Raw genomic sequence first — 15,998 nt, 5'->3', positions numbered from 1 at the left:
GAAAACAAAACGGGAGCACTGAAAAAGACATTTTATCATCTGTGGAATCCTTTTACTCTGTTGTTTTCAAAACATTTGCTCTCCAATACCCCAAAAACAAAAACAAAACACTCACCTCATCCACATTCTCGAAGGCATTGATGATGTCATAAGGTAAACAGGACAGCAGATCGATCACAAACCAAGTTTTCAGATAGTTCATCCTTATGAGCTTTGGGTCAGAAATGACCTCTCCACCTGGCCCCACAAAAGTCGTGTGAAAATTTAAAACGATGTCAACCAGAAAAATAACGTCCACCACACTGTCCAGCACCAGCCAGGCTATATTGTTCTGCTTTGTTTTAAAGGAAACGTTGTAAGGAACCATGATGGCGGTGTAGAAGGTAAGAATTAAAATCACCCAATCCCAGGTAGTTTTAAAAGCACAGTAGTGTAAAATGATGTGTGGCGGCGTCTTTGGCGCTTCTTGTTTGTACTGAGGAAGGATGTCTGACCCCAGCTGAAGAACCTAAAGGAAGAAAAAGTGCATATAAGTGATGGGGACTTCTCTGAAGTCAGATATGACTGTACACCCACCAGGATCAGTCAAACCATAGGCTGAGTCTAACAATTCTTGGTTTTAAGCCAGTCATGCTCTGTTGATTCCTCTCCCTCTTCAGAAACGTCCTGGAGCTTGCTCACAGGACCGCATGGAAGTCCAGCTACTCCACAAGCTGATCTGATTACTAGTTCATCTGCTCGGCTCTCCAGTGCCCATCCTTGACCCACGGCATAGTGTCTCAGGTGCAGCTGCCCATGCTCCAGGCAAGCCTGACAAGAACCACGTGTCTTTCATTGACTGTCCCATAGTTATTTGGTGGGTGACTGACTACCACTCATTACACACACATTTAGCACCTTAGAAAATATACTTTTGCTTCTGATGGCCTCCCCGAACCCCGGGGCCTCAGTGTTGACAGCCTTGCTCAGCAAGTGCTCCAATGGCTAAGAGGGCAGTGTTAGGGATGGTAGTGGCTGCTTTTCCCTTGTCTCTCTAAACCCAGAGCTATAAAAGAGCATTGTGTTTCTCGTCAGGTGCAAGCTTCCTTTAGTAAATGAGATAAGACACTAAATACTCTGTGCCTCTTTAACAAATGGAAAATTATCAGCGCAAGTTTATGTGAACCTGAACTTACTCTGCTAGGTCTAAAGTGACAGAAGGAGAAAAGCAGATGACCCAGCAAGAGTCAGAGGTGGCAAGCACAGCACAGGACAGAGACTGCCTGTTGGAAACTGGGAAACGGGAAACTAGGGGAAGGATCCCATCTAAAACGTCTGCCTCGTGTATTTATTTCACTAGCGTAATGGAAGTGTCAAGGAGTGTGGCAAAGGGGCTTTCTTAAGTAACATTTCCAGAGGACTTTTACAACTCATGATATCAGTTAGTGGTTCTAGAAAAAAAACCAAACAGACCCACTAAGAGATAAATGCATCAAACATTTGAATACATGAATAAACAAAGATAAGAATTAGCATATAGCTTGAAGGCTTATTTTCCATAATGCATACGCATACACACACACACACACACACACACACACACACACACACACCTTTTGAAGCCTGGAATAGTACACTAAAAATTTCTCATACATCGAGTTTACATAACTGGAAACTGAGTATATACGATCTTGCTATCTTCACTATCAGAAAATGCTGCTAGTATTTCCTTTAGTTCTTTGCTATGCTTACAATTTTTACTTGGGGCTCTTAGAACTACTTTAGGGATATTTCACGTATTTGCCTACTTTCTCAGTGCCCCAGATATATTTTACCCCTATGGTTTTAAATCGCTTAGTAGCAGTTTATCCTAGCAGGAATGTGAGCCCCATGTTGGGGAGGCGTGTTAGACCAAAAGAACTGAACATAATTATGGCTTCTCTCTTACCTTCCAACACCATCAGCTCCAATTTCCCTGGAAGAAGGGGAAATGGAAAATGCTTCTCTTTGCCAGTTATTTCTATACCTTCTATAGTTTGAGCTCAAGGAATAATTCCATGTGCTTTAAATCTGGCTCATATTAGAATCTTCTGGGGAGGTTTTATAAAGTGTGGCATATTCACACCTAAACCCCACTCCCCCAGGCAGGTGACACTGGCCTGAGTGGATTTTCTGAAAAGTCTGTATTTTTACCTTTACCAGGGATGACAATGTGTAGCTCACAATAGTATCTTTTTCTGCTTTTTTCATTCCCAACTTCCATAGTTGGACAGGAGCACTGAATTGCGCTCCTCTGTGAGGCGGTGACAGCTATGTTGCCCAGTGTTATTTCACTTACATTGGCGTGAGAATAAAGTGGAGACAGGGGCCAGAAGCAAGCAGGCTTAAGAAACCTCAGCTCAGAGACACAAGCTGGGCTCTTGGGCTGGGCTTGGTGAAGGAACTGGACTCTTGAAGCAGAAGAGAAGGAAACTTCAAAGCAAGCAGTACTCCTTAAGGAGCATCCTCAGACAAGGCAGGTCCACCTGGCTGCTCCAGCTCCCAAGCCAGATGCAGTTCACCTCTGCACACGGTGTAAACAGTATCACTGAATACTATAGCTATGTCCTGTTTTAGCTTAAGCATGGCTGTTCCATGAAGTGTTCTTTCTCCATGATATCAAAAGTTATTTAGAAAAGGAAAAAAGAAACTGTCCCAGGTCTATCTGTTAGTTAATAATAAGCTAAGGAAAACTCCATAACTCTAAATTTAAAGAATAGACTTTATTTCCCAACCCTCTCTAAACTAGAATTGGTATTTGTAACTAATTAAGAAGTGCCTCGGCTCACCTTTTTCTGGCAGTGTAAATCAGTGGACACCTGGGTTTAATGGTGTCTTTCTCTTTCTTGCTAAATTAACTCAAAATATTTTACAAATTCCCACCATAAATAAACTCAGCATAATTTTGGTAGCGCTCTCTCTCTCTCTCTCTGTCTCTGTCTCTGTCTCTCTCTCTCTCTCTCTCTCTCTCTCTCTGTCTCTCTCTCTCTCTCTCTCTCTCTCTCTCTCTCTCTCTCACTGTGTGTGTGTGTAAGACATTTGGGGAGGAGTATATACCACGGCACACATGTGGAGGCCAAAGGAAATTTGCAGAAGTCAATTCTCTGCTTCTACCATTAGGTTCCAGAAATAGAGCTCTCAGGATGTCAGACTTGGCAGCAGGCTCCTTTGCCTACTGAGCCATCTCGCTAGCCGTAACTCTTCTATTTTTTCCTGAATTCACTCCACTGAGTACCAGCACATGCTCGTAACTGACCCTAGAGTCCCAAGTCTGGGTAAATGCTACAATATCTTAAAGTCTTTATCCGCTTCCTGTCCAGTGTCTATCACTCCTTAGTAACAACCCAGTTCTTATTCATCTTCACATCCTTTCATTTTACAGAAATCCAAATACAGTGGAAACCCTCAATTAATATTTTCTGCACACACAAATGAACGCGTGGATTCTCTGCCCTATTTGTTCAATTAAATCACACAGTCTCTACGCATCACCCAATAATGCATGAACTACATTTCCATGCAAAACTTGAAGAGAATGAAAAGGAGTGTTTCAAATTTCTACAGTTCTACAAAGAAAACATAAATTATCACCTACGCAATTGTGCTTATCCTGAATAATCTAGGGAAAAACGTATCAAGGCCACTTCCTTGCAAAGCAAAGTCATTCTCATACTTACTTCAGCTAGTCGTGAATGTTTGTGGACTGTCTCTGTTTTATTCATTGGCGTGAGCTGCTGTAAAACACTTCGGCTGTTTGTCAAAGCCCGTGTCAATCGGGCAAATTTTGTCCAACCTTAAAGAGATGAAAAGAGAGTTTGGGTTATTCACATACAATGAATTGTAAGTGCAGCATTCTCTCAGATAGCTGGAGGATCATGGCAACCGCAGGCTGTCCAGAAAAACTGAAAAGTGTCTGTCTCGTTCCTGTGTAAACGCCATCAAATTCGAAGTGTGACTAAAATGAGGTACTTTCTAATATTTGTAACATTTGGGCCTTTCTCGCATCTACTGCGTAGTCTCTGTAGTCATGGTAGATAATAGGCTAAAAACATTATCTGGTCCTGCTCGATTTGTAAGGGTTTGTGAAGGGGAAACAGCTGCCTACCCAGCAGCTCCTCTCTCAGCATCCCATGCATCTGTGCGTTCCAAGTCCCTAGTTCTCACTAATGGACTTGAAGCGGAAACAACGATGCCACATCTGTATCCCTATTTCAGAAGCAAGTTGGTATCACACTTCCTACTCCTTCTACCAGCTGTATGCAAATAGCAAGCCTTTAGAGGAAGGAAAAGCCACTGGATCGCTGTGTAGAAAGATGCCAGCCAGGGCCACTTGCTTGGGATTATTTCATGAACAAGAAATGTGCTTCTCCTGTATCAAATCAATTTTTCCCTTATTAATAGAAAAAATACATAACCTTACTACATTATTGTTGGTTGTTAGAGTGGCTGCTACCGCCCTAATGAAGAGTTCTAATGTGTGTTGTAGACAGAGGTACCCACTTAGGAGGAAAAGTCCAATTCCAACCGCGCCTATTATGCACGTTGCACCTTCCTTGTAGCTTAATAAATTTTATTTCTCCCATTAACAATGGCAGTGATATCTAAAAAGTTATGCTTGGAATATCTAAAAACCTAATCATGTTTTCATGAAGAGAAGTTGCTTTGGGGAAAAAGGAATGTGAATTTAATGGAAAAAAAAACTTTATTCTGGGGCCTCAGCTTGGCATTATGAACAACATTTATTTCAAAGAAACACCAATGAGATATGAACATATAGAGCAAAATGAGCCATCCCGTGGCCCTCTCTCAACTCTGTGTCCTCTAACTAGCTCTAAAGCTCCACTCTGTTGAAGATCTCTCTAAAGCTACTTGATCATGTCTGTAGGGTTACCCACTGACAGAGTGGTCTCCAAACAACTCCTTAAAAGTGAAGCCTCCAGCTGGTTAAAAGGGATGAACCCAGAGGCATGATGAAATCTCAGCTGATTCAATAAACCCTGAAGGAGCAAGCCCTGGGCCTACAGGAAACGAATGCCTGTCAGATCACAGAGTACAGGCAGTGTTGGGAGTTGCTGTTAGCCTTCAGACTTGGAACGACCCCCAGGAATTCACTTCCTTCTGTGTGTTCAGTGATTGCACGAGAAGTAAGCTGACATCCATTGACGGAAAGTCCTTTTTCCTTCTTCATTAATGGGCCTTTCCCTAGTCTGGAATTTAAAATCATGTTGGGGACATTACCTGTAACCCAAGGTTCTATACAGTGTTCCAGTCTCACAATGAGGCAACTAAGACACCAGAAAAAACATACAAAATCAACTTGAATTCACTATCACCAACCTTGACTTCTCTTCTGTGTGCTGGACCTGAGCATCTCTCTGCCTTTGGCCAGCCTCCTCTAAGGCATTCTACAGACATCTGCTCCCAGCAAGTCTAAAACTCACCTTGTTACCACCCTTTCTCCATGTTACACATCCCACATCCTACATCCTTCATACACTCTTGATAAACTAACTGGTGCCATTTCTAACCATACAAACCAGTAACTTAACGCCCGCTGCCCTTCTTTCACTGTTACACATACACAGACACACACACACAGACACACATGCACACAGACCCACAAACACACACAAGCATGTACACATACTCCTGCATAAGCCTTCTAGTTTATAACTTACAAATCTTTCAAACTGAATTCCTTCCATTCTCACTTGTCAAACAATGCAGCATGTGTCACTGCCATCAGGGGACAGCCCCCTGAGAACATCGCCACACGCGGGGAAGATCCGTGCTGAAACACAAATCCAACCACGCTTTCCCATTCCAATCCTTCACGTCAACCTGGAGACTTCCAAGAAAACACCGTGTCCTTGGAAAAGGTCCTTTAGCTCCTACCCACGAGGATTTCCACTGCATCTATCTTCTGCCACCTTGCCATTCTCCAGCCTTACTAAATCAATAGAGAATTAATTGAAGAGCAAATTCAAAATATCATTAAATCTTCCAGAGGTCTTTTACATACTGTCATGCCCCACTCTTTTCTATATTACACTCCTCCTGTTTGCCTACAGCTCTCTCCCCCTCCCCATCTGTTTGGCTAAGGACAGTTCAGACTCACGTGAAGGACTACTGCCTTATGGAAGCTTCTTTTACACACCTACAGGAGGGGTGTGCCCTCATCCGGACTCTATAATCCACACATCACATGACAGTAACAACATCGGTGTAAGCATGGTTTACTTTGGGTTAATAAAGTTCATCTTTTCACAGCAGCACTAAAGGCTATAAGTAAATTAACAGATGATAGACGACTAATCCAACTTTATTTGAGACAAGAGCCCATTCACATCTTATTACAGTGGGTCTTGGTCAGCAGGGTGGGTGTAAATGAGAAGGTGCTCTCAGGTGACAGTGACTATTTTGGGCACCCCTCATCAACGTACTGAAGTGTATCTGATCGTTCCTCATCTTACATCAGCTATGTGTTATAGCTGCATAGGCTATTTCTAGAAACTTCCCAGCTCCTCTTTTTTTCTTCCTGAAGTCTCACATTTCTAAGAAAGGTGATGTTGAATTTCTGTATATCTGAGAGGGACTAAAAGAGAAAACCATTTTCATTCTGTGTACACAGTAATGTTTGTCTAGAAAAAAAATCTGGCACCAAAAGGGAAATGTGGGAGGGATATATCCCATGAGTCAAGGAGAGCACAGCCCTTCAGGAGGTTGGCATTTGCTCCTCTGTCACTATGCAGGGAATAAGAGGTGAAGGAGAGATACAACTACGAGAGCCATTGTCACATAGTGATAGTGCGGCATTCCTTAATAAGGGAGCAGTAGTTCCTAATTTAAATACTCATAAAATCCTTCTTTAAATATGTCTGTAAATGACTACCTATAATCTGATCAACACAATTTTTAAAGGACACTAATTTCATATTTGTAGAATAAATAAAACATGGAGTGAAAAAGTTATACAGGGATTAGCATATCAAATGCCTTATATACAATTTCAAAATGTAGCAAAGGAACTGGGCTCAGCTTTCAGTGGGTGTCAATACTATTCATGACATTAAGGAAGAACTCTGGAGTGAAGAAGGTAGAGAGAGCTCCTAATCTTCAGAAAGATCCTGAGGAACCACTAGCTGGGAATGAAAGGCGGGGCTAGGTGATGGGCCAGCTCTGGCATGGGGATTCATAAGCAAAGATTCACAAAGGATTCTTTCTTCCTAAAGAAACCAAAGTCCAGGGCAATTGTCAGGGAGTCATCATTCAGGATTTTGCTATCAACATGCCCCAGAAGGTGGAGGACCAAAGTTAAGTCAAGATGTGTTCTACTTCATATGTAAATTAGTAGATTGCAAGAACCCGGAGTTCACTGGCCATGGGACACTCTTGCTGCCCTTGATTCTAAAGCACTAATGTTAGCACTTTTCTGAAGACTTCCATACCTCCTTACTCCCACTGCCTACCCTCATACTTCACTGGAAACAAACAAAAGCCACACGAAAGACATTAACCTGAAATTTCCCTTCTCATCTTCCCACAGGGTGCTTCCCTCTTTCCTGCTCCCAGTACCTCTAAGATGGGGCACTTGCTTGTCCTTGACAATGCATAAACTACACTGATACGTGCTCTAGACATTTCCAGATTTTTCACCACTATAAACCACGCCACGCTGAATTTTCTAACGCCATCCTTTCGTGCTCTGGCAATGCCACCGTTCTTAACTAGTTGAGTTGATTTGCTCTTTCCCCCACCCCTCCCCCCACCATGTTACGGACAAACTTTGAAAAAGTCAGAGACAGCCACACTGTCTAGGTCAGAGAAAGAGACTCCTCAGCAGTTCTCCCATCTCCACGGGACCACATTTCCCCAGCTTGCCTCAACAGAAACCTAACTGGTGCGACTGATTGCTCAGCAGTCCGCTGATGTTACTTAGACGTGATCGATACGGGGTAATATGAACAGACAGTCGCGTATGACGAGCAGAATGCTTGCACTGTAAGTTGTTCATGGCATTATGAGAACATTTGTTCTCCTAGAGGCTTGGGCTGCCAACTCCTTCTTAATAAAACATTAGTTTAGCTCTATTGGGTTGCAATTAACCTCTTTGTCATGGACTGTCTAATCTTAAAAATGAAAGGAAGTCACAGAGGCAGTTAAATCAATCTATTGGACTGCAACACAAGATTCCAATCCATAAGGAAAGAGCTTAGGTAAACAGTTTTGCTCTCAGCCAACAAGACTGGCTGGCATAATTACTCCTGTTTCTTCCGTCGCCTCCCCTCTAAAGAAATCATTGGCTTTTGCAAGTAGGTTACTTTTTTGATGTTATTTTTATTCTGGAAGAATTTTTTTTTGGTCTCATTATTGGCAAAAAGGTGTCATAACTACTTGGCAGAGGGCATTTTACACTGTAATTATCTTAGCAGTTTGGAAGTCTTTTTGAAAACCCTGTACTGTTTCAATGGGCAGAGATTTGGATAATGATCTTTAGAACACATAACAGTGGAGACCTTCAGACAGCAATTTGCACATGATGACAGATAAAGTTTTACATACTATTGACTGATTGTCTGAACAACACTCTCGACATTGCAATGCCAGGTACAAAAGATAATAAGACGACTTCGCCCTGTGGAATTAGCATCAGGAAATTGAGTTGGCTCTAAGAGCACAACTCGATCAAGAAAGAAAGCATCCTCCTGAGGCCTGTGCTTAGAAACAGAGCTAATGTGACTGTGCCTGCCAGTGAATTCCCACTGCAGAAGACAAGACAGCAATGGACAGTCTGGAGAACATGAGGCTTGAAGTCAGCCTGAGGGTTAGGCTTTTCAACAGCGAAGTGGAGATAATAATATTAATTTCAAATTTGGTGAAATGAGAAATTATGATCATAGGGTACCTGGTAGGCATTGACTATCCATACGAGTTGATAGTCTTCCCTTCAGGAATTTTTGCTGTATCCCTTATGGCATAATTCAAAAGCATTGTTGATATCCTACATCACCGCTCAGTTTAAGAACGGCAACAAAATCACTCAGGATGAAATTTTGTTGAACGGAGGATTTGCTATGAGCAGAGCTTCACTCAGTCACTGCAGCCATAACTGCCATGGTCATTGCCAGAGCTCATTCAAAAACAAAGTTCGCAGTCCATGCCTTCAAGTCTTTCAATTCTATGTCCAGGGTTGATTTGGTGAGGGGGGGGGGGGGAGGAGATGCCAATATAAACAGGAGATTGGTATGAATGTGAAGCAGCAAATCTGCAGATCTTTGAGGGACATAGCCTTTGTCTAATCAACAGTCCTTTTTGAGATTCTTTCTCTTGTACCCAATCAAAACTGAACTTCAGATAGATCCAGCTTTGTACCCCCTGCTCATCTCCATCCCTCTGTCTGGACAGAAGCGGAGAACAGAAAGATGGTCATGGATGCTAGTGAAACTCTCGACCAAGAACCTCAGAGGACCTCCCTGCTGCCCAGTGGTCCTGTGTCTCCCTCCTCTAACCGTGGTTTCATGCTCTTAACTCCTCTCACGTGTCTTTCCCCATCCTCACACCCAGCTGATCACCAAGGACACAGGAGCACTTGGAGCGAAGCTGCTCCTACTAACTTGCTAGTTTATCCCCCTCGAGTACTAGAAAAGGGGCCACTCCTATATCCCCAGGAATAGCTTCAGTTCGACTTTTGGGGAAAAAAACAATAAAAGTAAGGTTAATAGAATAGGATATTCCTACAGAGATAATGAAAAACTTTGTCTTAAGTAACTCTGAGGCCAAAGCTGGATCAAAGGTGAAATCACAATCTTCTTATTCAATTTGATATTGTGGTACGATAATGAGATTACATGTGCTATTTATCCAAAAGTATAATTTCTTCTTATTTGTCTTTAAAAATGGAAAGAAATACACTATTTTACCAAGCATCTCAAATTGCTCCCTGGTTCCTATATCACTAGCTTCAAAGATATAGCAGAATGATGACTTAATGGCATAAATATTTCATGTCTTTTGAATTTTTCATGTTAAATGTACAGTTCACATGAATAATAGAAAGTAGTTCATATGCGGCATTCATAGCTGCATTATGCAATGCTTTTTCAGTAATCTGTTATGTAGAGGGAAGGCATACAAGAGTTTCAGAACAAAAATTCTTCTCAAATTAGCCCATCTTCTAGAATGTCTAGCACTAGAAAAAGGTGTCTTATACCAATACTGTCCACCGATCTTGATTTGCATACTTATTGAACTCACTGTTCAACAGTCTAGTACCCTGACTTGTCTGGGATATTTGAAATAATTTGTAAGTGTAGACAATTTGACTCGAAAGAGACCTTGCCTTACAAGCACTCTGCGGTACCTAGGGAGATGCAGAGTGATGGAGCTGAGAGAACATAAGAAGGGAGAAGCATTAAGTTCAGAGATAAAAGTCAGCACATGTGCCCCAGTTCATGGCAAAATGCTGCCAACTCCCAGTTTCCATAGATACAAAATTACTAACTACCATTAAGATTTAGCAGTCAGACTGGTGGGGAAGGACTGCGCTTTCCTTGACCAGCTTCAACTGTTTCATGAAATTATACAAAGTAAATCAGAAGAAAATAATTCTCTAATATAAATATATGTATATCCGGGAGTAAAAATATGATTAAAAACCCACTCAAGTTAACTGCTATTCATGTATGAAGACATTGAAATTCATTTGAAGAGTATTTTAGGTCACCAATCATGTAGCAATCATTTATCTTTTTTTAAAAAATTCCTCACTCAAAGATCCATGTCACTGTTAGTCATAAGGTTTTTACAGATGTTTCTAATGAAGAAAGGAAGACTACCCCTCTTCCTACTCTCCTGGGGATTTGTAATCAAGAATAAGTGTTGAATTTTTTTCAGATGCTTTTTCTGTGCCTGTTAATGGGATCGTGTGCTTTTCTTTGCCACCTGACTGATAGGAAGGACTGGGGGGGAGGGGGGAGAGGGATTGTTTCCTGAAGACTGTATCCATTCAACTGTCATGTGTAATTCTTCTTACATTTTGTGAATCCAGTTTTATGGAATATTTTATGTAAAGCGTGAAAAGCTCACCTATTCCTTCCCTTGTCTGTAGTATCTTTTCAGGGTTTGGTATCAGAGTGGTGCTGGCCTCATCTCATGGCTTGGGAGACTTCCCTCTGCTTCTGCATTCTGGGAGACTTAAGGAACACGGCAGGCCTCGTGCAGGCAACCACAGGGGCTGTGAGCTCCTGTGTCCAACAGCCATGCCACGTACAAAGGACAACAGTTCACAGACCTCCTCCTTGTCCTCCAGCTCTTATGTTCTTTTTGCCTCTGCTTCCAAAACGTTCCTTGAGCCTTGATGTTTTGGGAGGTTGGTAAAGATGGCCATTTAGGGCTGAGCACATAGAGGGAGAGTTTGGGGAAGGGAGGGAGAACTTGGAAGAGGGGAATGGGGCTGGCTATGATCATATTTCACTATATACGTGTGTGAAATCCTGAAGAAGGAAAGAGAGAAATATCTTCCTTCTGCATTTATTAGGGTCTTCTGATAAAACTAATTGCCTTGGTTTGGGTCAATTATTCTTTACTGCATAAGTACTGAATGGTGACAAGGTAGTTACGGTTTTCTGCTTCTCTCCTCCCCAAGTGAATTTTGAGAGGTTGGTATATCTCCTAAAAGTCTCCTATGGTGGCCACGGGGTGATCAATGCCCCGATTCAGTAGCCACAGAATAAGTGGAGGCAGACTTTTCATTTCCACTATTGGTAATATGTGCCTGGCCCTTTTTTCTTGGTTACCAGAGCTAGAGATTTATTAACAATAATGGTATTTCATTATAGGAATTAGCCTGGCATTTTGGTGGTTTTCCCCTGAAGAGGTCTCTTTTACAATGATTTCTCCCACATGGTTCATGATGTCTTGGCTTCAGCTTGCTTTGGTTGAAAAGTCTCTTCTTTGTATAGCCTCCCAAGATGGAAGCTAGGTTACTGGGGTCTTTTAGTCATTTTCTTTTGCAATATATGCATCTAACATTACATATTTTCTTCTAAGCACCATGTTTACAGTCTCCACAAATTTGAAAAAGCTAAATGTTCATTTAGCTCAAAGTATGTGTAACAAGATTTTTTGGCTGATAGATTATTTAGAAATGTGTTGTTTAATTTCCAAATTGTTGTAGCTTTCCACATATCTTTAAGTTATTGAGTTCTAATTTATTTTTTTATTTTAAATGTTTAATTCATCCATACTAACCACAGTTTCCCTCTCTCCTCTCCTTCTACTACCCACTTCCCCCTGAGCCCACCTCCCATCTACTCCTCAGAAAGGGTAAGGCCTCCCACGGGGAGTCAAGGAAGCCTGACACATTAAGTTGAGGAAGGACTAAGTCCCTCATTCCTGCATCTATGTTCACAGCAGCATTATTCATAATAGCCAGAACCTGGAAACAACCTAGATGTCCTCAACTGAAGAATGGATAAAGAAAATGGAGTATTGTTCAGCTGTAAAAAAAACAATGACATCTTGACATTTGCAGGCAAATGGATGGAACTAGAAAAAAATCATTCTGAGTAAGAAAAACAAACACGGTATGTACTCACTCATAAGTGGATGTTAGATGTAAAGCGAACGAAAACCAGAATTCTAACTTAACTGCATTATGATCTGAGACTCATTTTTTTCAAAGGTATCTCTTCATTTAAATTGGTCAAAAATTTTAGGACTCAGAGTGTAGTGTGTCTGGTGAGTGCTCCATGTACAACTGAAAAAGAGATGCCTTTTCTAGCCATTGTCTGAAGCACCATGAAGTATGGCGCTATATCATTGGTATTTTCATAAATAAAGCTTTCCTGAAGAACAGAACACAAAACAGCCCCACTAGTCAGCCATACAGGCTGGGCAGTGGTGGTGCATGCCTTTAATCCCAGCACTGGAGAGGGATATAAAGTGGGCTAAGACAGTAACTGGCTCTTTTCTCAGTCTAAAGATTTCAAAGAGCTAAGATCTCTCTAGTGGCTTGGCTGCTTTTCTTTGCTGATCTCCAGGTTGAACCCCAATATCTGCCTCTGGGGTTTTATTAACCACGCTACAGTGACATTCCAAAGACATGAATCAACATTCAGTGCAAAGATGATTAGAAATATGTCTTCGTATTTTTAAAAAGTAGGCCTTGCTGGATGTGATGCATGCCTGTAATTCCAGTATTTGGAAGACTGAGGCAGAAGTACTGAGCTTTGGGTCAGCTTGGGTCATACAGTAAGATGAGAGAGGGGGAAGGGGGAACCTGAGTCCTAAATTAGATATTTTACTTAATCTTCCAGAAAGTGATTTCATAGAGTCTGGAATTTCAGAGACATATATAAATAATTTGTTTGGTCCTATTTTCAATAGTTGGCACATTGTAAAGTTTCTCTTTTTAATTTGATACTAACAGAACAAGTGAATAGATCATTATGCATTTAGACTCACCTGCAAAGGATAAAATAATGTAATTTTCTGTAATTATGGTTGCAATTGGAAAGCTTAAATCTCTGTGTAGGTTTTTTTTTTTTTTAAAGGAAGGGAGTGTTTGGCAAATGCACAAAAGCAGGCATTTCCCTTTGGTCTCCTAAGAGGTCCCTAAAAAATAACATTTTATAAAAACCTATTTCTAAATGAATTTTAAAGTCTTCATTTATGTGACACCGGCTTCTAATTTAAACCCAAATGGAGAAAGTAAATTGGGAATAAATTACATTGGAGAGAGGCAAGAGCGCTCTAGGTTTCCGTAGCCACATCTCTGGATGCTGCAGTCAATAATGCCCCACTTGGGAGGCTTGCATTGTGCCAGCCACTCTCTTTATGACAAAATTATACAGTTTCCACACAAGAGAACGTACAACTGAGCAAACAGAAACTGATAAGTAAGCTGAAAGCAATCGGCCAGTAAAACTCAATTAGTTGACCAAAACTCCATCAAATTCTTAACAGCACCGTGGTAGGAGCTCAGTGAAGTCAGTCCCGGCTATGTGTAATCGTTTGTGCTAAAGCTCACTGGGTACAGGGGGTTGAAATGCCAATTGGGTTGCTCCAAGATTAACTGTACTCAGTGGAATTCCCGGCTGCATCTCACTAGGATGAATGCAGAACCAGAGAAGGGTCATAAGAAGATGTGGCAGATAGAAGGCTGCCAGCTTCTTAGGTACAGATAATCCTTTCGGGAATTACCTTTTGTTGAATCATCCTCTATCGGTTGTTTAAACAGCGTAATATCCTTGAACGTACACAGGAACAAGACCACTTTCTCATGCTCGTTTCTTATTGGTGCAATTTGCATGTAAAACCAAACAGGGGTTCCTGTAGTGGAGAGAGAGGGAGGAAAAAGACAGTGGAGTGTCACAGGGGCCACAGCAAAGATTCGCTCCCCTGCCCACGCACCTTGCTTCTGCTGCTTCTACAGCAAAACAATAGTTTCGTTGCTTGAATGAATAAATAAAATTTTTAAAAACTACTTTAACCAGAATTGCTGGCACAGGCCTATAATCGCAGCTACTCAGGACGCTGAGGTGGGAGGATCACAAAATCAAGGGTAGCGTAGACTACAGCGCGAGCTCAGGGCCACCTTGGGTAACTTAGTAAGACACTGTCTCAAAAATAATAAAAATTGAAATTAAAAAACTTCTAGGGGCTGGGTAAGTAGTTCAGTGATGGAATGCTTGTCTTGTATGTATGAGGTCTTGGATTCAATTCTCAATATAAAATGAAATAACAAAAAAAAACCTGTTTGACTCTCTATCAGCTACCAGTTGTTCAAATTTAATGACTATATTTTTAGCCCAAAATATGAATATTCCAAAGGAAAGTACTGGGTCTCTTCCCAACTTGTGTGCACAAAGTCAGTCTTGCTGCTAACGTAAGAGCAGCATCGCCTTTAGGTCTGGGTCCCGAGGCCTCTGCCACTCTCTCAGACTTCATCTGACAAGCTCACTGAGAAAGATCACTCCTACATGCCTCTCTGGGCTTGTCACTTTGACAAGTGTTTCCAATTAACAGTCACAGCAACACCTACTGCCCTGGCAAGTCGGGATCCTAAATAAGCCCCTGAAACGCTGCTTCTATCCCAAGGCTCTCTCTTCAGTCAGATGGACTTCTGGGACTCCTCGATGGCTTTGACTGTGTCCCCAATCACAGAAGACATCAACAGTACTTGATACATACTGTACAGAAAGTGCTACCTGAAACCTTCAGGGCATCTTCTCAGGGAAAGGAAAATAACACAGGTGTTCACAGTCTGAGACTCTTGGGTGTCGTTTAGAGCCACTGCCTCCTGCCCCTCAAGGCTCAACCTTGCCACATTCTTCTTCAAAGGAGAGCCACTGCATCTCTAGAGGGATGAGGGTTTCAGGGGTCAAAGCTCAAGATCTGAACAGGCCAGGAACTGACATATTGCAAAGAATGAATAGATGAAGGCATAAGGAATACCCTCAAGAGAATAATGATCCACGAAGTGGCAATACACATCATAAGTTTAAAAAGAAACATTTTTAAAAACACATTTTCCATAATATTTTTATCAAACAAAGGCGCAATCAGCCCCTCAAACTATTCATTCTTAGGGACAGAGGGGGTTTGGTCAGGTTTAGGATTTGGAGAGTGGACAGGCAGCTACGGGAGGTGTGAACTAACAGCATTAGGGGTTCTCTAATAGCCGAATAACAATCTCCTTCCCATCTGCGTCCAAGGCTGCATCACCTAAAGCCACTGCCGATTCTGTTTAAACATCCAGATAATAACAGTGCTCTTAAATTATTGACTGAACTTGGGGAATCTCTCTAAGTCACGTGAGGGCTCGCTTGTCCTTTAGACAAGAAGAGTGTTCTTAGTAGGCTCATGGAGCCAGAGCTGTGCAGAGAGATTTATAAGACTCCACCACTGAGTCTTTTGTGGTTCCAGCAGGCCCATAGGAGGACATAGTCCTTTCCACGATGACTGCAGAGTAAGAAGGA

At 41.8% G+C, this 15,998-nt stretch overlaps 1 protein-coding gene across 1 annotated transcript in view; it reads right to left on the bottom strand.

Moving 5' to 3' along the window:
- Positions 1-15,998, bottom strand: part of Kcnh5 (potassium voltage-gated channel subfamily H member 5) — a 301,133-nt gene that overhangs the window by 243,123 nt on the left and 42,012 nt on the right. The window contains exons 4-6 of the mRNA XM_041658809.1: positions 14,221-14,349; positions 3,696-3,811; positions 116-508 (exon numbers count right to left, since the gene is read on the bottom strand). Of these exons, the coding sequence (XP_041514743.1) occupies positions 116-508; positions 3,696-3,811; positions 14,221-14,349 (638 nt within the window). The remainder of the gene's footprint in view (positions 1-115; positions 509-3,695; positions 3,812-14,220; positions 14,350-15,998) is intronic.

The sequence above is a fragment of the Microtus oregoni genome, unplaced genomic scaffold (assembly GCF_018167655.1).
Source record: "Microtus oregoni isolate MIOR12 unplaced genomic scaffold, Mior012 000009F_ref0000495, whole genome shotgun sequence".
NCBI lineage: Eukaryota > Metazoa > Chordata > Mammalia > Rodentia > Cricetidae > Microtus > Microtus oregoni.
Note: the sequence above shows the minus strand (reverse complement) of the source record. Positions and strands in the feature narration are given on the sequence as shown.